This window comes from Glycine soja, chromosome 3 (assembly GCF_004193775.1).
Source record: "Glycine soja cultivar W05 chromosome 3, ASM419377v2, whole genome shotgun sequence".
Taxonomy (NCBI): domain Eukaryota; kingdom Viridiplantae; phylum Streptophyta; class Magnoliopsida; order Fabales; family Fabaceae; genus Glycine; species Glycine soja.
Window position 1 is genome coordinate 40714618 of NC_041004.1, and position 25032 is coordinate 40739649.

Consider the following 25032-nt stretch of genomic DNA (forward strand, 5'->3'; position numbering starts at 1 on the left):
GTCTTTATTGAACCAAACCAATCTAAGCTTTCACAGATTAATGTCACATAGAAGAAGTCATCGATTAGCGCACATCTAGTAATGTTAATGAAGAGGAAGATAAAACAGGGAGGTAAATGAAGAAGGAGAAAATAAAATAAAGATGTCAATAAAAAATCCTGCATAAAATTTGCTGTGCGCTTGAAGAGACAAAACTGTTGTGAACGCCACTAGGCGTGGGAGGCAACAAAGGTTTCTATGTTTTTTTGTACATGGCAAAGGAAGATTTATAATCTGTCTTGTTCTTGATTTGATTTAGAATAATGATTTGTGCTAGTCAACACCATGAAAAAGAAAGACACAGACGATAGTTGAATTAGTAATAATATAATAAATAATATGACAGAACAAGAAAATAAATAAAGTGTAATCATTTCTTCTGAGATTTTTTTATATTACTTATAATATTTTGCTTTTTAAAATGTTTATGGCAACTCTTTTATAAGAATACATGTTGTAATATATTTCAAATAATTAAGAGGAATTAGTATTATATATATATATGTGTGTGTGTGTAATATTTTTAAATAATACATAAAGATTAGTAGATATAAAAGAAAAGGAAAAAATATGGTGAGAAAACATTGACAAATCTCATGAGAGTAATTTATTCTAAAAAAAACTAATTGTTGAAGAGTATTTATGCTGATAAGTCATGTGATTTGTTTGCCGTTTTTTCCATACCCAAAGTGCCTTCTAGGCTTCAGGTTACCAAATCCTAAACTACATGAACTCATATTTACTTTGAAAATCCAGGATCAACTAGCTAGGATAAAAAATCATGTTTTCTCATTTACTCTCTCCACAAGGTATATATGTAGAGAGATTCAAAGATTAAACAGAGATCAAAAACTAAAAAACTATGTTTCTCATGTTAGCTTATATAAATCAAAAACCTACATTTTTTCACCTATAATAAACCCACATACTATAAGTTGACTTCTTCTAGAACCACCCCTGACATAAGGCAAAGGCCGCATTACACTTACATGCACGAATACTTGCACAAATTAATCCACTTGAACCTTTTTTTTTCTGTAACCACAAAATATTTACATCTAGCATGCGAGAATTAACATCCACCGCAGGAAAAATTACATTCACGTTTCACACAACCTTATACATAAGTGAAGAAAAAGAAACCAAAGTGATAGATAGCTATATCACTAATAAATTCTTCTCTCTGGATCATAAATAGGAAGAAAATATATATAAAATAAAACAAAAAAGTTCAAACCTTTGATTAAAAATCAATATTTTTCGTCGACAACATCTACACTAGCGGAACAGGACAAGACCCTTCGGAGAATCCCAGACAAAGCAGAACACGAGACCTCCTTAGCCTTACTCCAAACCAAGCAGCACTTGGTTTTCTTAGCCTTATCATTAGGCTTTAAAGTCTCGTTCCCAATATCTTTCTTCTTCTTCATCTTTGCCCTACCAAAACATTTGTGGGTTTTCTCGTGCTCGTTCTCTTCTTCCCTTGAAAACGTGTAGCTTCTGAGGTACATTTGTCTGCAAGAGATGCTATCCACCACCCTGGGGTGACCGTACAATATCTGAGAACCCTTTTCTCTGTTGCAACTTCTAGACCTCACGAACTCAGCATCCGATTCCGGCCACTTATAGAGGTTCACGTAGGAAGCCCTCACCGGAACACGTGGGTCACGTGCGTCGTTGATGCAGTTTGATATGCATACTGAGCTCATCTTTTTTTTTCCCTCAGTTTCTCAGGTGAAACTGTGATAGCTAGTGGGAGTTTGTGTAGAAGGGTATAAATTGAGAATATTAAAAAAAGAAAAAAAGAAAAAAGAAAAGGAGAAAAAACTTAGATTGCAAGAAAAGGGTGTGGGAAAGGAAAGAAGGACTAATTGAATGTATTTATAGTGGGCATCATTTATGAAGTAATCATGTGTGATGATTTGCAATGATTACCTTTTTTTTCTTATTTTTAGATATAAAATTAACTTAATGATAAAAAATACAAATATTTATCATGAATTTAGATTTTTTATTAAAATAAATTAATAATTTATATTTGTCAATAATAAAATATCTTTTTTTTTTACTCTCTGTGTGTATGAGAGTTTGTGGTGATGTTGAGGGGTAGGATTAGACGCAATGTGCTGCAAATAAAGTGTATTTTGAAGCATCTAGACGGTGCCAAAACAGAGGCCAAGTGGGGGGAATCATTTTTTTTTTTTCTCTTTTGCTGGCCTCTCTCTCTCTCAATGCTATTGATGGTGAAACTCGATTGCTGTTACTTGTAATTATTAAAATCGGTAGCCTTTTCTGCACGGAAATGCCGAGAGAAAAATAAAATAGGATGATAAGTTAGGTACACGACGGGTTCAACACAGAAAGCAGAAGAACCGAACTGTGTAAACTAAAAATTTGCTTTAAAATTTAGTAACAACGAAGAAAAACAGATTTTGATACTTCGAAAAAATAGAATATTATAGAACCAAACAATTTAGAGCATCTTGAGTTTTTAATGGGTTCCTAAATTTTTTTGTGAGCTTGCAATGCCACCTTTGATTTGACAATTTCAACAAAAATTCACTCTAATGCGGTAGTGGTTAAAACAATTCTTAACCTACTTTTGTTGGTTCTGCAATTGATCTTACATCTTTATATTTTGATTTACATTTTTTATTGTTTATTTCGGTTAATTTATTTGTATGATTTGTATTAATTTCAGTTACTTTTTATTTGCACCGTTCCCCCCTTCTATCACCACCAATTCACTCCCTCCCTCCATCATTGCATGTTCTGAGTTGGGGATTTATTTTCTAGTTTTTGAGAATTTTATAGGTGCTGAATTCCTTTTGATTGTATGGTTTTGGAGATTATTTACATTTGATTTTCTTATAATTTGAATTTAGTCTAACTAAATTCTAATAGTTAGTTCATATGATAAGAGTTATTTTTCATATGTATATATTACTTTGATTATTGGTATTATCTTTAGTTAATGTGAAATTTAAATTTTCCTAATAGGTTCTTCATATTATCTTGAAGTTTAAGTTTGATATGTGAATAATATAATAGATAACTTAAAAACGATTTGGATCTAAATCAGCTTCAAAATTAATTCATAGAGTGAAAATCCCCTAAGGTCTCCTTTACCCATTTATATACATTATTTTTGAATTATTTATACTCAATGAGAAACTTCAATTTTTTCCAATAATTATGAATTGCATCTTCATGTCTCTTGTACTCCATATTCTTAATTTCATGCTCTCATCCACTCTCTTTTTTCATTAAAGACTTGGTGCTTATTTTAAAAGGCTTGATATCACTTTTTGTGTATTATGTTTCACAATTCTCTATGTTCTCATGTTTTGGTCCTTTTTTCAATTTTTCATTAAAACGTTAGTGTTCTATTAATTTTAAATTTTTAAAAATGATCAAAATGATACATTTCGAAAACATAAAGAATCATAATAAAAACTTTTAAAACTTAATATAACAAAGTGAAACATAATGAATCAAAAGTGATATTAAGTTTTTTTAAATAATTAACTTTAAATAGTGGCAACTAAAATCACCATTATCTTTATTTTATTCTTTTGAAAAATAAACAACTAAAAATATCACCATTTTCCCCAACCTCTTTCATCTATGAAAAGATAAAAAAAATACAACACCACACAAAATGAATGATGTCATGTTGCTGGAATAAAAAAAAAATTATACTCCTCAACGGAAAACCAAAACCTTTCATACAACTATGTTATTGGAAATACAAGAAGCAGGGGAGATTGGACAAAAAGTTATCTCTTCGATGAAAGACAAACACATGACCCTAACTTGCTAACTAATCCACATCTAAACAAGGAAGTCACAATGTGGCTTTTTGTGAGGTTTGCAAGCAAGACCTCCACCATCGCACACGGTTGGGTTAGACAAGTAGAAAATTTTTCATTTGACGTCTATAACTAGGTCAAATGAAGACGAGCAACACAAAGAAGGGTATCAATGAGATGATTGTTGTTGTTAGGTGAGGCAACAATTTTGACGGTATAGGGAGGTTGTGGCGGAGATGGAAGCGGGAGCAAGGCAATAAATTTTTTGGGTTGACAGCGAAAGATAGAGTGACAAAAGGAAAAAAGGGTTCTTACCTATTGTGATTGAGAATAATTAGTAAATGAAATTATTATTTATTAAATAATTAAAGATTAATAACATGATAATGAAGGTAGTTGTTGTTTGTGGTTTCAAATCTCTATTTTTTTCATTTACTCAGTGATTTTTAATTTTTTAAATAAAAAATAATGATCATTTTTAACCATTATTATATTAACTTAACTATTTTAAAATTTAAAACACTAACATTTTTAATAAAAAAATTTAAAAAAGATCAAAATAATATATTTAAAAAATATAAAAACACAAGAATGAAAATTTTAATACATAGTATACCGATGCTAAGGATATGGGCCTACTCCTCTCTTCTTCTTCTTCTTCTTTTTAATGAGATCTATATATATTCATCCAATAATATAAAGGGCCTATTAAAAAATATTTAAGTATATATTTCCCGATGTCTCATCAACTATTTTATTCGAAGCAACATTCTTTCTTTGATAGTAATGGATATTGGAGGGCACCATCTATATCATTTCACAATATTACCACTCCTTAGACAATAATTAAAAAGAAGAGGAAAATCATAAGACTACCTTTTTTTTCTTCTTAAATGTAATTTTTGATTCCTTATTTTTCTAAATTTATGGTTTTAGTTTTTCTACTTATTAATTGAGACATTTTATCCTTTATTTTAAAAATTTCACGATTTTAGTCTCTCATTTTTTAATTAAGACATTTAGTTCCTTATTTTTAAAAAATTCACAATTTTAATTCTTGTGATCAATTTCAAATGTTGATATATGTACTACGTAAACATTAATGGACAATTGTTTGTTTATTATATACATGACAAATATTTTTTAAAAAATTATTTAATTGTTAACAAGTTTAATTTATTAAAAAAAAATAAAAAGTACAACGTCAATAAGTTTAAAATTGACCAAAAAGATAAAAATCACAAATTTTTAAAAAATGTGGGACAAAATGTCTCAAATAAAAAATAGGGGACTAAAATTATAGATTTTTAAAAATAAAAAGTAAAATATTTCAATTAAAAAATAAAAAAGACCAAAATTACATATTAAGAAAAAAAATTACATTTTAACCTTTTTTTTTTTACGGAAAGCGTGAACATTAGAAGAGACAACATAACATTAATTCATATGCAAGCGGCTGAAAAGATAATGGTAGCAAAACTTAGAAAGGAGGAAAAAATTAATATTAATAAATTGGCTTACCTATACGAAGTAATTTTTTTGGTGAATAAGGTATCTCTCGGGTGAAAATTAGGATATCCTTCGACCTGACATTTATTTAAGAAATTATTATTATTTTTTAAAATATTAGACTTAATTGTAAAAATAATCTCTGTATTTAACTTGACTTATTAAACCGGTCCCTTTGTTTCTTAATTCACCAATTTAGTCTCTTATTTTTTTTTTCAATCTACCTATTTGAATCTTTAATTTTAAAATTAGACATTTACTATTAATATGTAATGTTGATTGTGATATGTCATAATCTTATTATGACGATACATTAGCACAGTCAACGGTACATTAATATGGAAGATCAAGTTTAGTGAGTTGAAATAAATAAAGAAATTATTTTTTCAATTAAACCAAAATATTATTAATAAGAGCAAAATCAGTAACAATAATAAAAAAAAAAACTGTTATTCCGTGAGTCGTGTGCAGCTAGTTATACCCATATCATTTTGCCATTACTCTCCACCGTGCAATCTAGGGCGTCATCTGTTTGGAGTTTGGACTATTTCCAAGAAGTATCGTATAACAACCATAAACCAATCAAATGTTCCAAATAAGTGGTGGTACACGATTATAGTCTCCCATAATAGATTGTCACCTACTGAGACTCATTCAGTAGTTTAGTTCCAAGTGTTCAATATGGTGTCTTTCATTTTAGGAAAGGGAAAGAAGTGTAACCACATGTTTGGATCTGTACTTTGAAGTATATTGATTCGCGTATGGCCAAAAACTACGATAGCTTTTGTATTTTTTCTTATATTTGACAAGAAAGTATCTATCAATGTGAATTCATAACTCGTGTACAAACACGCTGTACATGTGATTCTGCATTGCATGTATGACATAAGATACCCCAATTAATTTGGTCAATCGTGTGATGTCTTATATATAAAGAGGAAGTTAGAAAATTTGCAATTGAAAATAAAAGTTGTGATCCATATTCCATAGGCAATGGCCTATGCTTACACAGGGTCCCTGGGAGTTTGATCGGCTAACGGTTAGAATTGTGATGCTACGTAAGAACTTAAGAATCCAAAATCTATGAAGATGTTTTCCTTATTAATAGTGTGTTTGTAGCACAGAATAGTGCAATTGAGATTAAAAGAGGAAAATACAGGAATGTTATAAATTAGAGTTGTTTAGTTGAGATTAAATAGCGAAGAAGGAAATTAATAGTAGTTAGTAGGTCGTATAAGATAAAATTTCCGCACTCAAGTGAATTACATGAAAATTTACCTTAACTATAATGATAATTGATTATTCTGATTGTTTAACATAACCAACATACATAAAAAAAACATAACCAACATAGAGTGTAGCGATTTACTGTTTGTTATGTGTGACACAATCAATTTTCCATTCAGAAAAAGAAAAACATAATCAATTTTCTTCATGCTTAGTCAAATATGTATGTTAACATAGTTGATTATTTATTTTAGCATAATCCGATAGAGGCTGAACCATGCATCTCAATTGGGCCTTAGTTGGTATTTCTCTTCACTATAGACTCAGTTATGTTAAATTTAAATAACTATTATTGCTATGAATGATTATGAAGGAAATATAAATGCTATCTTTTATATTCTTCTTAGCTTTAATGGTAATTTTAGAATATTCTAGCTTTTGGCACTCTAACATAATTGGTTATATGTTGGAACACAACAAATAATTTATTATTAGTCGGTCAAATTTGATAAATTTTCTCTCTTAATTATATTTTTTTCTTATAAGACTTGAACATGAAATATTATTTTAAGATGATTAAACTTGTTATCAGAATGAGATATTACATTTTAAACATTTTGATTTGATTTTCAAGACTCCTAAAACAAGCATCCTTCCTTAAAAAAACAACAAAAACAAAAAAACAAAACAAGCATCCTTCTTATACAAAATCATTTTGGCTACCGCCAGCGCATACAAACCATTGAACCAAATTGGCACTTGTACGTTAAAATCAAAGACAACTTCTAAACAATAATCTAGCAAGAAATAACTTGTCAAATTTAATTTAACATCAAGAGAAAGTTGATGAGGGTGGGAAAAAAAAGCTCAAAACTTAAAATGCTGCGTGGATGTTGAGATTTCTGTGATTTCATCAATCTGAGAAAATAAAATAAAGTTACGGAGAGTTACAACACTCTGCTATCAAATGTAACTAACTTTCGAACTGAAAATAAAATAGAACCGTATCATAGTAGTTGCTAACTAATTAGAATCATACAAACTCTGGCACTTGCACGTTAAAATCCAAGACAACTTCTAACCAAAAGCTTTATATACAGTAAATTGTTGCACATAAAGAGAACATAGGGCAATTGAAGAGTCGTCCTTGGTCGGATCATGATCATCCTGTTTGAACAGTCAAATTCAAGAACTAAACCATAGTGTACATCACATTTGTACCCAAAGTCTTATGGTTTCTTATTCGTCCTTTCCCACCACAACAACCTTTCAGCGCTGATTTTTCAAATGAAATAAATTTCGCAGGCAACAACTTTCACTTTTGACATTTCAATCACGACTTCTATGACCAAATATGACTTTAAAGTGCACCAAAAAAAATATATGACTTTAATGTTTAAACTCGTATTCGCTTTGTTATTTTTGATTTTGGTCTTTTTTCTAACTACTTCCTATTTATTATTATTCAATCTTTTTAAACTCAATAAAACATTTAAAGGCAATCATTGTCTTTTTCTTATGAGCACATTATTTAGTATAGGATATTTATTTACTTTGACTAACTATTTTTATTTTTATCACATTTATTTTATTCACAAAGATTTTAATTTAAAACCTAATTTAAGATACTCGAACCAGTTTTATTTAGACAATTAGACTAACAATATGTTGGCATATAATCATTGTTTTTTTTCTACTGCAAGCATATGATAATTTTTAATTGTATAGTATCTGTATTTGTACAAAAAAAGTTGGAATTGTTTTTATATTTTATATTCTTTTCATCGCTATCGTGGAAGAATATGCCTGTAATTTGGAGTCCGGGTCAAGTCATGTACAACTGCCTCGACCGCGACATTTGGCTGGGCCCGCATCGCTTTGTGACTCCACTCAAACTAAAAGGCATATAGAAACCCAAAGTTCGTGGCTTATCCATCAAATCAAAATTACTTAGAACTTATATAAAGCTAAATTGCAATTTTGTCTTGGAAAAACTAAATTATAATTTTTAATCTGCATTTTTTTATTTCCCACGATTTTGATCTTCAGTTTTGAAAATTTCATTATCTTAATCTAATTTTTAATTTTACATATTTTTTATTATTTTGTTTTGATGCAATTAAATTATAATTCTAATGAATTTAAATATGTTATCTCATTTAGATGTTACGTTTTTTGTCCCACCAATCACATTTTGACACGACATTAAAATTGATATGTATATTCTACGTCAATGTTTCAAATTATCCTTAAAAATCCTAACATAACACTCTAATGTGGTGTTGTTCTCCAGTTTTTAATTCAATTTTGAACACACTTTTACATTCATTTTTTAAAATATGAATTTAATTTTTAATTTTAAAAATACATTTTCACCACTATTACCTTAATCACCAATATTTTTATCTTTATTATGGTTACCTTCATCATCTTTAGTGTTATATATCATTATTATTATTGATGTGATAGTTGTGTTATTTTTTCAATATACTTAATTTTGATGTAAAAATTATAATTTTTCAATCTTTTTAGTATTTTTTATTAATTTTTATTCTTGTTTATTTTTATGTGTTAGATTTTTATATTGCATCATTTAAATGGAGTGATAAAAATATAAAATAATTAACTCATTCTATTCATTTTTAATTTGTAACAACTTTTAAAAAACTTAAAAAATAGAAAAAGAAAAAAATGAAATTAAAAAAATAAGAAATCAAAATTAAAACTGATTTTGATTTTTTTAAATTTTAAAATTAAAAACAAAAATTCACCCCAAACGAGACTTTAATGATTGATTTTTTTTTTAGTCCCTGTTCGATCATTGGTCACTTTAACATTTTTACTTCAATTGATTGTTTATTTTTCTATAGATATAGATTAATTGTTACCCTGCCTAACATACAAAACTTAATGAAATTATGAATAACTAATAAAGATTTTATTTAAATCATTTAAGCTAATGTTCCACTGGTTTCCCAAATATTTGATTAGACTACCCTTTGCTTATGCATTCCTTTCTTTATTTTATAATCATTATTTTTTTAACATCTACCTAAAAATTATTTGAAAGTAAGATATGACAAGATAAAATAAGAGAGTAAAATAAAATATGACAAGATAACAACATGATAAACTATAATTTTGTCTAATATTGAATGCACATTAAATAACAAATCAAATAGCATTATCACATTATCATATTCTATATTTGACATGAATTAAATAATGATTTGATAAGATATAAAACAAGCTAAAATGTAAAATAAAAAATGCTATTTCATTAAAATATTGGCAACATTACTTTTAAATTGATGAAAGAATAAACTTGACTCAATTTTGAAAGTTAAAAAATATCAAAACAAATATTTTAAAAGCAAGAATCAAAATTTAAAACAAATATTTACAAAAAGATAAAATTATTATTTTTTTAATAAATGACTTTATAAAAAATTCGCATTGTATACAAGCAAATTAACTAATCTTAACTCGTCTCAAGAATATCCCTACCTAATAATAAGCATAAAAAGTCTAGTCAATTAAATAAAAAAAATAATTTTATTTGCCATTTTTCTATCGTGTCGTAGAAAAAAGTACTAGTATAAAACAGTGGAATATAATTTTTTTTTAACCTAACTCCATCTTTTGGTCAATAAATTCTACCAATCCCGTACCGCTGCAATTTTGACTTCGTGGGCCATTCATTGGTTTGTGTGACAATGAACATTCCACGAAAGCCCGCATCAAAACTGCGCCCTAGGATTCTGAATTATTTTCAGTAGTAAATAAATAAAAGAAAACGGCTGTTCGACCTACTTTTAATCTTTGTTTGATAATTTGGATGTAGATTTGACTGTAAATAAATAAAATTTATAGATTAATATTGATATCAAAGTTTGATTATGGTATAATTACGTGAGAAATCAGCTTTTTACTAATTAACTAAATTAAAAATTACCCTTTCACAAATTTTGTATTATGAGATATTATTACTGTATTATTATCATATCAGCGATCAAAAGGGTTTATTTAATGCTAAAAAAAAGGTCAAAAGGATTTATTGACGAAGATTCCAGACGAATCCACAGCTTTAGGGGTGTAGATGGAAGTAGCAGATTATTTTGTGCTGAGTGGACACTACAGGTGGCAACAGAAAACAACACTCGACCAATCAGAGATCGCCAGCTTATCGTGGAAGTTTTCAATTTCGATTGTTATTCCGTTAAATCTATAGTAAAATCCCGCACGATCGTACCTCGAAATTTCGTCTGACATACCCTAATCAGCACTGATTAACTAATAAGTACAACTTGGTTTTTGTGCTGTTCCTTATCAAATTATTTCTATTTCTGTGTTGTTACTTTGAAAATAATATTATTTTCATTATTTTTTTAAATTAAATTATAATTAAATATTAACACAACTATTATAATATAAATACACCAAAAAAGAATAACAGAAAAATGAGTGAATAAATAATTTAGTCCCTGCGATTATACTCATTTTACATATTAGTCTCTAACTTAATGTTAAATTTAAAATAATCTTTATCTTTGCATAAGTATTACAAAATAGTCATTATGTTAAATTAAAATAACGCTATTAGTGAGGTCAATTTTAGTGTCACGTGTACTATCTAACGTGACAATAAAGGATGACGTGGCATGGTACGTGGACGTGTTTCTGAGAAGATGTCATGTCATCTGATGATAACAAAACGAGTAAATAGACAATTTAGGCTCTGACTTTGTACCTTTGTTGCATATTAGTCCCTAACTTAATGAAAAATTCAAAATAGTCTTTATCTTTTCATAAGTGTAGCAAAATAGTCCTTCCGTTAAATTTTAAAATAACGTTGTTCGTGAAATCAATTTTTATACCACGTTGATGATGATAGAATGAATGACTTATTCAAATTTGATGGTTCTGAACCAATTGAGACATATATAAGAAAAAGAACCTACACACTTGTACAAATAAAGAGAACAAAAAATTCACACCCTATCTTTGTAATTGTCAACACCAATGGACGAAGTCTGCATAACCATTCTCTTTTTCTCTTTATTTTTTTTCTTCAATTATCATCAATGTATCATTCCGGGATCTGCTTTTTTGTGGTGTGTTCTAAATAGGAAGAGAAAAAATCAAAGAAAAACAAAGTGGAGGAGAAAAAAATACAGGAAGAAGAAAAGAAAGAAGAAAGAAAAAACCAAAGAAATAAAAAAATGACAAAGAATATTAGATAGTCTATACAACACTAAAATTGACCCGTTACTTTAAATCTAACAGAAGAATTATCTTGCAACATTTATACAAAGATAGAAATTATTTTAAATTTTTCATTAAGTTAAAAACTAATATACAAAATGAGTGGACTAAATTACCTTTTCTCTAAAAATCATATCCTTCCTTAGCATTTAAGCCACGCACTAAACCAGAGAGAGAAACAAATTCCATCAAATAGTACCTTTGCTTAGCTTAGCTTACTGGGCAAGCACATTCTACGATGCATGAGGCGTTCCAACAGTTGAAAACCTTTCCCTTTCACACTTTTCCTTTTTCTCTCACTTTCAGTTCTCACGAGAAACCTACGCCCCTTCCGTTCATCCTAGAGCTCCCACACCCAACAAACCCCGATTTTTCTCAACACACACTCACACAATCAGTTTTTCACTCCCTCGATTTCGCGATCTCGCAGTCGATTCTCCCTTTCCTTTTAATTATAAACGCCGTCGTTTGCTTCCCCGCGAAGTAGTTAGGGTTTCTTGTTGGCACAATTATTGGATCGCTGCATCGATAATTGACGGGAGAAACAATTTTTTTTTAATCGAGAAATTGTTTTCTCCGTTTTTGTTTTTCAGCGGATCTGAATGGGGAAGGGAGGCCAAGATTATGGGAAACGAGAGAACACGAGTACCGCGCCTTCGGACCGTGAAATCTTCAAGGCGTGGGCGAAGGACGTGCGGGAGTGCGAGGAGCAATTCAAGGTGAATGTGAAGGTTGGTTTGAATCCCGACGAGGTCGAGAATCGCCGCAAGATCCATGGATTGAACGAGTTGGAGAAGCACGACGGGCAATCCATATGGAGTTTGGTTCTGGAGCAGTTCAATGACACGCTGGTTCGGATTCTCCTCGTCGCCGCCATCATATCCTTTGTCCTCGCGTGGTACGACGGCGACGAGGGCGGCGAGATGGAGATAACGGCGTTCGTGGAGCCTCTGGTGATTTTCCTGATACTAATCGTGAACGCAATTGTTGGCGTGTGGCAGGAAAGCAATGCGGAGAAGGCGCTTGATGCACTTAAAGAGATTCAATCGGAGCACGCTGTGGTGATTCGAGAAGGCGCGAAAATCCCTAATTTGCCGGCGAAGGAACTTGTTCCCGGCGACATCGTGGAGCTTAAGGTTGGGGATAAGGTGCCTGCGGATATGCGTGTTGTGGAATTAATCAGTTCCACTTTGCGATTGGAGCAGGGTTCTTTGACTGGAGAGAGTGAAGCTGTGAATAAGACTAACAAGCGTGTGGATGAGGATGCTGATATTCAGGGGAAGAGGTGTATGGTTTTCGCAGGGACCACTGTTGTTAATGGGAATAGCATATGCTTGGTCACTCAGACCGGCATGGATACCGAAATCGGGAAGGTGCATATGCAGATACACGTAGCCTCGCAGAGCGAGGAGGATACCCCATTGAAGAAGAAACTCAATGAGTTTGGAGAGAAGCTGACCTTGATAATTGGACTGATATGTATTTTGGTTTGGCTCATCAATGTTAAGTACTTCCTTTCTTGGGAGTATGTGGATGGATGGCCCAGGAACTTCAAGTTTTCGTTCGAGAAGTGTACCTATTACTTTGAGATTGCTGTGGCGCTGGCTGTGGCCGCCATTCCGGAAGGTTTGCCTGCAGTCATCACGACTTGCCTTGCTCTTGGTACCCGTAAGATGGCCCAGAAGAATGCCCTCGTCCGGAAGCTGCCGAGCGTGGAGACTCTGGGTTGTACCACTGTTATTTGTTCGGATAAAACTGGAACATTGACTACTAACCAGATGGCTGTGGCAAAATTAGTTGCAGTTGGCCATAATGTGGACACACTAAGGGCCTTCAAGGTGGAAGGAACTACATACAATCCAGCCGATGGTCAAATAGAGAACTGGCCAACTGGTGGATTGGATGCTAATCTTCAGATGATAGCGAAAATAGCTGCGGTCTGTAACGATGCTGGAGTGGCGCAGTCAGAGCATAAGTTTGTTGCTCATGGAATGCCTACTGAAGCAGCCTTGAAGGTAAGATCCCTTTTTTATTTGATTTGGCGTATTTCTTATTTACTGTTTGCAATTTAACTTTACCTCTGCATGAAGCATCTTTTTTGAATAGTTACTTTTAGCGCTAGCTTAGCACTATCAAATTAGCTATGCTTTTCTTGTTCTGGGTTATTTCATGCTGATCCATCTATGTGAGCGCATTGACTTTAGAAGGTGTTTGACAGTTTTTTGTACTCTTTCTTGGGACTCCAGGTTTTGGTAGAAAAGATGGGACTTCCTGAAGGATCCAAGGTTGCACCGTCAGCAAGCACACGTACCTTGCTGCGTAAGTTGATTTTGTTTATATGTGACAGAATTATATGTGGTGATATGCCAAGGCAATAGCTTGACGACTCCCCTGACTATACACACCTTAGCCACTTTCAAAAGGACTTCTATTTTTTATTTTTTTTGTTTTTTATAATGGGAAAGTAATATTGATTTTCTCTATTTAAAGACATGGTGATATTTGTAAAGCATTTCTTTGATCAACATGCTACTTCCTTTTATGTACTCTTGTCTTTTTTATAAAAAAAATGTTTGTTTCAGCTAATGGATTCAGAACATGGCAGAAAGACCACATATCCAACAAGTGTGGTTGCATTGTAATATGAGCTAGTATTGTAAACATATTCTATAAATGTAATTAACTTTCTTTACCTTCAAATTTCAATATAGGTTGTTGTGAATGGTGGAGTGAGCATGACCGACGACTTGCTACTCTTGAGTTTGACCGTGATAGGAAGTCAATGGGTGTTATTGTGGACTCTGGTCTAGGCAAAAGGTCGCTTCTAGTTAAGGTATAATCTTTGTCTGTCACCTTTTGTCCTAGTTGGACAGTTCATTTAGATTCTTTCAGTTTTTATTACTATGACCTTTTTCTGTAATAACATAATTAATTAATATTAGCTGAGTGGCAATACTGGTTAATTTGGAAGTGTATAGGATTTTTTCACATGGTGTATTTATTTGATTAAGGTCTTTTTATTCTTCCCCTAAAATAAGATTATCTATACTGAGACTAAAGCTCAAAATTATTCACGGTGTGACCATTTACTAATAGATTGAAAAAATAAATAAAATTATAGTGTTTAAGTGAATAAGTAATATCTCAACTTCCTAAAATGCAAACTTGTTTTAGAAGTCTAGTCTAAAGTACAGGAACTACACCTGTTGAATAGTATTAGTGCCAATTCTGTACAACCGAGTGCTGTTGAATGAACGAATGATGTTTTACAAATTAAATTCCATGACATGGGTGTTTATATTCTTCTCATTAACCTTCTTGTTTTGCCTCTAATCATATTTGTTGGAGTTAGGATGGTGTCTATTGCTTAATCCACACATGAGCCTAGCCTATGCATGCTTTTGTTTTTCTAATTCTGGTTTCGTTTTTCTCACCACTGGGAATATTTTTAACTGGCATTTGTACCTAATGTTTGGCAGGGTGCTGTAGAAAATGTATTGGACAGAAGCTCTAAAATTCAGTTGCGCGATGGTTCTATAGTGAATCTAGATGATAATGCTAGGAACCTTGTATTGCAAGCTCTTCATGAAATGTCAACTAGCGCACTGCGCTGTTTGGGATTTGCATACAAGGATGAACTCCCCAAATTTGAAAACTACAGTGGTAATGATGATCATCCAGCTCACCAGCTTATGCTTAACCCTTCCAACTATTCATCAATTGAAAGTGAACTTATTTTTGTTGGCTTGGTTGGATTGAGGGTAAGTTTTGAACTTTTTATTTTATAATTCATGCTTTCTCGCTTTTATCATATCTATTTAATGTTTTTGTGAAATTGAATATTGAATTGTTTTCAGGATCCTCCTAGGGAGGAAGTATACCAAGCAATTGAAGACTGCAGAGATGCTGGAATTCGTGTTATGGTTATTACTGGAGACAACAAGAACACCGCTGAAGCTATATGCCGTGAAATAGGTGTATTTTCTCCAGATGAAGACATTAGTTCTAAAAGTTTAACAGGTAGAGATTTTATGGAACTGCGTGATAAAAAGGCATATCTGAGACAGCATGGCGGGCTTTTGTTTTCAAGGGCTGAACCTAGGCACAAGCAAGAAATTGTGAGGCTGCTCAAAGAGGAAGGGGAAGTGGTGGCCATGACTGGGGATGGTGTTAATGATGCTCCTGCCTTGAAGCTTGCAGACATTGGTATTGCAATGGGCATTGCAGGGACAGAGGTATTTTGTTTTACTGTAATCATATTGCGGTTTCTGGTACCAACTAACAAGTGGTGAACAATAGTGATTTATGTGGGCTTTCTAATTGGAAGATGGTAATCTTTAAAATGCTTGTGTTTTGAGTTTGATGTGTTTTAACGCAAATCTGAACTGTTGGATGTTGTCTTTCTGACTGATTATTGTAACTAGTTATAGATTAAAGAACACTAATTAATATTGTTATTTTATTCTTGGCAACTCATCTCTTTTATCTTATGCTAATCTAATGTAGGTGGCAAAGGAAGCTTCAGATATGGTGTTGGCAGATGATAATTTTAGTTCAATTGTTGCTGCTGTTGGTGAGGGTAGATCTATCTACAATAATATGAAGGCTTTTATCAGGTGATTCTTATTGTCGTTAAATAACTTATCCACAATTCCACATAAGCCACTATTGCAAATAAAGGATAATTAGCTATATCACTTTCTCTCTCAATCTTTGCTTAGTTTATGGCTAAAAAAAAGGGGGAAATGCATTCAACATTGAGTTTTTTTAACAATCTTTACAATTAGGTTTCTTTTAAGGGATTGTAATAAAATTGGACTATATCATGCTGGCTGTATTTATCTCAGTGCACAATATGACCTTGGAATCTTTTTTCCTATGAATATCAAGTTAACAAAATGTAAAAATAAGGAACATAGAGCTGCAAATTGTACATGACATTCCATCCCTCAAAATTGTTCGAAACATGAGAGGCAGTAGTTTTTGACTAACAGGGTGTATTTGTTTGATTTAATCTGGATTTTGTAGCAGTGTTGATTTATTTTATTTTTAATAACTGAGATGTTATGATGGGTTTGGATCAGGCCCTGATTTGCTAGATTTCTTTTTAACAATCCTAAAGTGCATACTTTAGAATTTGCTGTCTGAAACCTTTGATGTTTCGAACCTTTAAAAGAGGTTTAAAACTTCTTTTTAACTATGCTAAAATGCATATTTCAGAATTTTCTCTAGTGTAAAGCACTCAAAATCTCGAACAGCATTGCATGGCTTCCTTTGTAATTTTAAGAACCTTTGATGCAAAATCTAGTATTCTAGTTATCTACTTTTGTTAGTTACCTATATGTGCTGCTATTTTAAGAACCTTCTCAAATGATAAAATTAAATATTATCTTTTAAGTTGTTACTGAAATTAATTTTGCAGGTATATGATCTCTTCCAATATTGGCGAGGTCGCTTCTATATTTTTAACAGCTGCATTAGGTATTCCTGAAGGATTGATACCTGTCCAGCTTCTGTGGGTCAATCTTGTCACTGATGGGCCCCCTGCAACAGCTTTGGGATTTAATCCTCCAGATAAGGATATAATGAAAAAGCCTCCTCGTCACAGTGATGACTCATTAATTAATTTGTGGATTTTATTCCGCTATCTGGTAATTTGCCTTTTTTTTTAATTTTCTTTTGGTTGCACACACATACCTTTTGTTGGGCTCTATTATGTTGATAACTTATGTGGATTACTTGCCTCTAATCTTCTCCGTGATGTTATACTTCACAGGTTATTGGGATTTATGTTGGATTAGCTACAGTTGGTATCTTCATCATATGGTATACACATGGTTCCTTCTTTGGTATTGACCTTAGTGGGGATGGACATACTCTTGTGACTTACACCCAACTTGCCAACTGGGGTCAATGCTCCTCATGGCAGAACTTCACTGCTTCTCCATTCACTGCTGGTGCTAAAACAATCACGTTTGACAACAGCTGTGATTACTTTTCGACTGGTAAAGTGAAAGCTATGACACTGTCCCTTTCTGTGTTGGTAGCCATTGAAATGTTCAACTCTCTCAATGCCCTGTCTGAGGATGGAAGCCTTTTGACAATGCCCCCTTGGGTCAACCCTTGGCTTCTTTTGGCAATGTCAGTGTCATTTGGTCTGCACTTTTTGATCTTGTACGTGCCATTCTTAGCACAAGTATTTGGTATTGTGCCCCTGAGCTTCAACGAGTGGCTTTTGGTTTTGGTTGTTGCACTTCCGGTCATTCTAATTGACGAGATTCTGAAATTTGTGGGGAGGTGTACAAGTTCTCGAGCATCAAGTGCAAGAAAATCAAAGCAAAAATCAGAGTAGACGATTTACTGTAGTAATTAGGAAAGTTGCTCAATCCTTCAGCGACATGGACGATATCATATTAGAGACTGAAGAGGTGGCCTCAACGGCAATTAATCTTAAGTTAGTGCTATTTTAGGCCTTTCTGTAGTCTTCCATCCCATTTTATAATGGGGGATGGCCGGGCTTGCATTGGGTGCACTATATGTTGTTTTTTTTTAAATCTTTTATTATCCTTTTGCCCCTTTTCTTTGAACATTTTAAAGATATTCACAAAAAAAGGGAAAAACCTTTGATTTCTTCAAATTTGACTTCCTGAAAACCAATCAGCTTCAATATTCTTGTTTGAGTCGTTTGCTCAGATTCAGACTGGGGGAATTTTATCAACCCTAAAATTGGAAGATTAAGTGAACTTTCATTCTTTCTGTTCTTGTCATAGTGGTTATCTCAAGGAAAACGTCTTTTGTGGGACAATTAGAAATAAGGAGTTAGCAGAGAGTACTGGCAATTTGTCCTTGCGTTATAATTTGATGATAGGCCTCCTCACGAATAATGACCAATTTCTCTGTAGTGTCTGCCTGCAATATACTTTCTGAAATGTACCTGTTTGAGTAACTAATAATAATCTAGTCCCTCGTGCTACATGCTAACCTTTCTACTAATGAATTCTTTGTTATAATAGAAACCTCAATCAGATTTGGCTCATTTTGCACCTAGCTGGATTAACCTTTTAAGAAGTGGAAAACGCTAAAATACAATGATCTTGTTTGTCAGCTAATCGAGAGGTTATTTGTTTCGATCCGACATCAGAGATATTTTAATACTACTATTAATCAGTTCAATTGTAAGTACTCGTCTGTTTTTTCAACGCCACGTGGTTTTTTTTATTTTATTTTTATCTTCACTTTATTATCTATAATTGTATAATTGTATATGCAGTGTCAAATTATTCTAAATATAAGTAAAAAATTTAAGTATGTATACTGTCTAAATTTTCTGTCAAAAAAGAATGTCTAAAATTATTAAAAAAAAGTACATATAATTACTCCACGTAAAACCTTCAATTATATTTAAAAATATATTCAGAATATTGCGAAGAAAGATTCAGTTTAATGTGTATTGATAATAATATTCTTATAATTCAACAGTAACAATATTAACGTACCCATAATTACATATTTGAAAGTGATTTTGACCAATATTATCCATACTATATTAATTATTAATAGTGTCTCCAAAACAAAACTTTGACTGGACAAATTAAAAATTAAAGAAACAAATAAAGCTCTTTCCACAAGTGTTTTTCTCTACCCAAGTAGATAGTAGATACAGCGCTTTCACTCTAATACGTTAGATATAGCATCCACACCTAAACTATGTTATACATTAGGAATGTATAGTGCTTTAAAATATTGAGAATACAATCAGAAAATTATTATCCAACAAGGGCCAGCCACGTATCAACTTCGTGGGGCTATTAACACAGTAGGCTTTTGGTTTCGTATAGAATCGAATGCGTGCCAAAGGTGAATATGGATTAGGATGTGTTTGGTGACCTCTTTTTGTGCTGAGTCCAAAACTTACATTTAACAAATAATAAACCAAATTTAAGCAATTGACTGCACGCAGTTTATGTTTGAGCACTTGACTACGATATTACAATTTGCTGTAACCAACATATCAAACGATCTTTTTAAGAATTTAAATGTAAATGATTGGTCATCTCCCTCTTGGAATTGGATCTTAAAAACTTTTTGGTGTAGACTTTGATCACTCCACTACGTTTCCAAAATAAAACTAAAATGCAACAACCCTAGTATCCAATTAGCGATTTTGTTAACAAGCAGAAGAAAAAGTAGTATTGGATGCATTGTGGATTTTTTCCCGACGCTGACACATTACCAAGCTCCTTCCTGCTGAGGCTGCTACTATACGTCAAATGTCGCAAGTTAGAGAAGAATGCCATTTGCGGACCCAAGTTTGATGCAAAATAAAAAAGATACCATGTTAAAAAACTCAACCCAAATCACATAAACAGTATTTTTAGTCTAAAAATAATTGATGTAAGAAAAAAATATTATATATTTGATCTTATAAAATGAAACATATTATTTGAAATTTAGATATAGAGAAACGAATGCATATATATATATATATATATATATCAGCAATTAGTCTTTTACAATATTCATCTTGTTGTGTTGATTAATACTCCCTAGTTCTTATATATAATATTTAATTACCTAATTCATAAAAAACAATTAATTTAATTAATAGCAATAAATTTATCTTAAATTTATAACTTTTTTCAAAACTTTCTTACAATTAATACTTTTCTCTTTTCTAATTGTTTGTCACTATATTATCTTTTTTCTTTAAATTAGTAATATTTATAATATAAAAATAATTAATACAACGAATATTATATTACATCTTATATAAATGAATAAATATTATTTTTGATTTGAGTTTTATAAATAAAAAGAATAATGGAGTATATTTTACATTAATGATATAAACCATTTAAAACAGTAAATCTAAGGATAAAACAAGTTAATGAAGACATGAATTAATTATGTGAATTATATCATTTAAGTCATTCCATTAATGACACACAGATTTGGTTAAGCATGGGTCAAAAGATAAAAACATGAAAGTGATTAATTTAAGGTGACAATAATTAATTACGTACTAAATATATCAGTTATCATTACATGTTGAGGCTTGGTAGTAAGTAGTAAGATGTAGTAGAGTCACATAGAGCTTAGCTAGCAATATGGTCACAACCACCTCACCTGCATTGCACCCGCTGATCCTATCGAGCTGAATTAAGTACGTAACGTTTGAAGTTGAAATTGCATACGTCAAAGTTGAATTATCATAGCATTCTCTTTAAGTCTTACCTTTCCTATTATTTATAGAAAATATCATTACTCCTATAACCAATGCAATGCACTTATAAAATCGCCAAACTACTCTCAGTTGAGTGTTCCACACACGAATGTCTCGTCTAACACCACCACCACCACCACCACCCAACCCTGTCCTCCAAGACAGGCTTCCTTTCTTCAATCAATCCATGGAGCTAGTCAACCCTCCAACCCGAACCAGATCCAGAACCCTCGGAGACCTCCTTAAACGCGTCCAAGATGCTCAAAACGACATTCCTCTTACACCTCCCCACCATGTTCTCGACCTCTCTTCCTCCTCCACCACCCACCCCTTTGTCCTCTCCTTCACCAACTTAACCTACAGCGTCAACCTCCGCCGCAAGTTTACTTTTTTTCCCGCCACTACCATTTCCACACCCGACCACGAAACCAAACCCAACGGCACCAAGACTCTCCTCAACGACATCTCCGGCGAGGCTAAGGACGGCGAGATCATGGCCGTCCTCGGCGCAAGCGGTTCTGGAAAGTCGACTCTAATCGACGCCCTCGCCGATAGAATCTCAAAAGAAAGCCTCAAAGGCACTGTCACCCTAAACGGCGACGTTTTGGAATCGAGTCTTTTGAAGGTTATCTCCGCTTACGTCATGCAAGACGACCTCCTCTTCCCCATGCTCACCGTTGAAGAAACCCTAATGTTCGCCGCGGAGTTCAGACTCCCTCGCTCCTTCTCCAAGTCCAAGAAAAAGGCCCGCGTCCAAGCCCTCATCGACCAACTCGGCCTCCGCGCTGCCGCTACAACCGTCATCGGTGATGAGGGCCACCGCGGCGTCTCCGGCGGCGAACGCCGCCGCGTCTCGATCGGAACCGACATCATCCACGACCCCATCGTGCTCTTCCTCGATGAACCAACCTCCGGCCTCGACTCCACCAGCGCCTTCATGGTCGTGAAAGTCTTGCAGCGAATCGCTCAGAGCGGAAGCATCGTCATCATGTCCATTCACCAACCTAGCTACAGAATCTTGAGCCTCTTAGACCACTTGATCTTCCTCTCCCACGGAAACACCGTCTTTAGCGGCTCTCCGGCAAACCTCCCCGGTTTCTTCTCCGAGTTCGGCCACCCCATCCCGGAGAACGAAAACCGCACCGAATTCGCACTCGACCTAATCCGCGAACTCGAACAAGAACCAACTGGCACCAAGAGTTTAGTGGACTTCAACAAATCCTGGCAGCTCAAAAACAAAAACCAGGCCCAGAACGGGGCCAAACCGAAATTATCTCTCAAGGACGCCATCAGCGCTAGCATTTCCAGAGGCAAACTCGTGTCCGGCACTAAGAACAACAACTCAACGGCGTTGGTTTCAGTTCCCGCCTTCGCGAATCCGTTTTGGATGGAGATGTTGGTGATTGGAAAACGTTCTTTAACTAACTCAATGAGGATGCCGGAGTTATTCGGGATTCGCTTAGTTGCAGTTCTGGTGACAGGGGCAATCTTGGCAACAATTTTTTTTCACCTGGACGATTCTCCAAAAGGAGTTCAAGAGCGCGTGGGGTTCTTCGCGTTCGCCATGTCCACCACGTTCTACACGTGCGCCGAAGCTATGCCAGTGTTCCTCCAAGAGCGCTACATCTTCATGAGAGAGACCGCCCACAACGCCTACCGTCGCTCGTCCTACGTGCTCGTGCACGCAATCATTTCCCTCCCTTCCTTGCTTTTTCTCTCCCTAGCATTCGCGGCCACCACGTTCTGGGCCGTGGGCCTTGCCGGTGGCAGTTCGGGCTTTCTCTTTTATTTTCTGACCATCCTGGCCTCGTTTTGGGCCGGGAACTCGTTCGTGACGTTCTTATCTGGTGTGGTATCGCACGTGATGATAGGATTCACTGTTGTGGTTGCGATTCTGGCTTACTTTCTTCTCTTCAGCGGGTTCTTCATCAGCAGGGACAGGATCCCTCCGTACTGGATATGGTTCCACTACCTTTCGCTGGTGAAGTATCCGTACGAGGGAGTGCTGCAGAACGAGTTCGATGTGAGGTCTCCGAGGTGCTTCGTAAGAGGGATTCAGATGTTCGACAACACGCCGCTGGGGATGGTGCCGGAGGCGGTGAAGGTGGAGCTGCTGAAGAGTATGAGCGAGACGCTGGGAATGAACATCTCGAGGTCGACGTGCGTAGTTACTGGAGAGGATGTGCTGAAGCAGCAGGGGATTACGCAGCTGAGTAAGTGGAACTGCTTCTGGGTCACGGTGGCTTGGGGGTTCTTCTTTCGCTTCCTCTTTTATTTGGCGCTGCTCTTTGGGAGCAGGAACAAGAGGAGGTAGTTAGTCAAGGAACCCATTAACACTTTTCCTAGCCCTACTCTTCCCTCATACTCATATTTTATTCATCTCAATAATAAATCAAGAGTGCAACCGAAAAAACGATAAAAAAAACAGTATGTAGCATTGTAACGTAATTTATCTTAGACACAGACTGTTAATTAAGATTACTACTGTATCGGAAAAACTAAACAGCTTCTTGTGTTTTTCATGGAGACAATGGTACTCCTTTCTTCTTCAGCATTTTCTTTTTCGGGTGGGGAGGGGTTTCTTTATAATTTATCCTCAGTTTATTTACGTACGTACTCTTTTCATGCTAATTTTCATTAGTTTTTGCACTTAAATTATCTGGAAGATAAATTTATTGTGAATTGTGATACTCATACACCTATGTGGTAGTATTTTGAACTCGGGTATGGTCATTCTGTAATTTTCTTTTTCTTTTGAAATTGAACCAAGTTTTATTTTAAACTATATTTAGGTCTTCTATTTATTTAAAAGAATTAAGTCTTCTAGGAATATATATATATATATATATATATATATATATATATATATATATATATATATATATATATATATTGATGAATATTTGAAGCTAAATAGTTAAAAGTAATAATACATAAATATTATCTTATTTTAATCATCCCATTAAGACATTTTTTTCTTCTTTTTATCACATTATAAATTTTATCATATTTATATTTTTTTTCTTTCTCTATACGTCTCATGGTATAATGGATGTTGATTAAACATTTTTCAAATAACTAATGCAATGAGACTAGACATCTTAAATCTTTAACTAATGCGCAATGAGCTACCCTACACATTCTTATTCCATGAATAGAAAGTCTCTTCATACATATATGATAAGTGAGACAGTAAATCAACTAGTCTAAGACCTCTCAAAGCCGGAAGAATAATACAGATTCCTTTACCTTTGATCAACACATTGAAATTTACTGTTTCAACACACATTTTCATCTATTTTATTCACTTTTCATCAAAACCCATTTAGGTCATAATAGCACTAAAATACCTTCAATCAACTTTGTCAAAGGCTTTGTGGGGTTCAATTTTTAGAGCAAATTCACCAATTTTCTCTCTAGTTTGGCAATTCATATTGTGAATGATCTCAATAGCTATTATATAAAACATTTTCAAGAATTGATGAACCTTCAACAAAAGTTTACTACTCATGGGAAATATACTTTGGAAGAATGAGTTTAAGTCAATTGGCTAAAGCTTTTGAATTGATCTTGTAAAGCACATTAGGAATATATAGGACGAAAATCCTTCATAGTGATTATATTTTTTGGAATAAGAATAATATCAGTACTATTCAAATAATTAATTAGGTGGAAAAGATCTCTGCTCCAACCAAGCCACACTGTTTTGGAAAATTTCATCACCTAATAAATTCCAAAATCTCTTATAAAAGACTAGATTTAAATCATCGGGTCCTGATGAGAAATTATCTAAGTACATCTAAAAAAGAGCATTCTTGAATTCTCACTTCTCTAAAGGTGTCAAAAGTCGTTACACATGTATATATGCAGCATTTGATTAAGTCATACATGTATATTCCGTCACTTACTTTCTGTCTCCATGTGTTTAAAACTTAAAAGCGAAACATTAAATAGTCA

At 33.5% G+C, this 25032-nt stretch overlaps 3 protein-coding genes across 3 annotated transcripts; 2 read left to right on the forward strand and 1 right to left on the reverse strand.

The window, feature by feature from the left end:
- Positions 1–1040: 1040 nt before the first annotated feature.
- Positions 1041–1885, reverse strand: LOC114407029. Its single transcript, XM_028369942.1, has one exon. It carries the CDS (start codon positions 1746–1748, stop codon positions 1290–1292), a length of 459 nt encoding a protein of 152 aa, XP_028225743.1. The 5' UTR covers positions 1749–1885; the 3' UTR covers positions 1041–1289.
- A 10137-nt stretch (positions 1886–12022) lies between these two features.
- LOC114407030 (calcium-transporting ATPase 4, endoplasmic reticulum-type-like) lies at positions 12023–18590 on the forward strand. Its single transcript, XM_028369943.1, has 8 exons — positions 12023–13867; positions 14099–14171; positions 14564–14685; positions 15332–15613; positions 15710–16087; positions 16359–16468; positions 17275–17503; positions 17629–18590. The coding sequence occupies exons 1-8, from the start codon at positions 12455–12457 to the stop codon at positions 18202–18204; spliced, it is 3183 nt and encodes a 1060-aa protein (XP_028225744.1). The 5' UTR covers positions 12023–12454; the 3' UTR covers positions 18205–18590.
- A 2532-nt stretch (positions 18591–21122) lies between these two features.
- LOC114407031 (ABC transporter G family member 20-like) lies at positions 21123–23757 on the forward strand. The gene has a single exon (XM_028369945.1). It carries the CDS (start codon positions 21185–21187, stop codon positions 23387–23389), a length of 2205 nt encoding a protein of 734 aa, XP_028225746.1. The 5' UTR covers positions 21123–21184; the 3' UTR covers positions 23390–23757.
- Positions 23758–25032: the final 1275 nt, after the last annotated feature.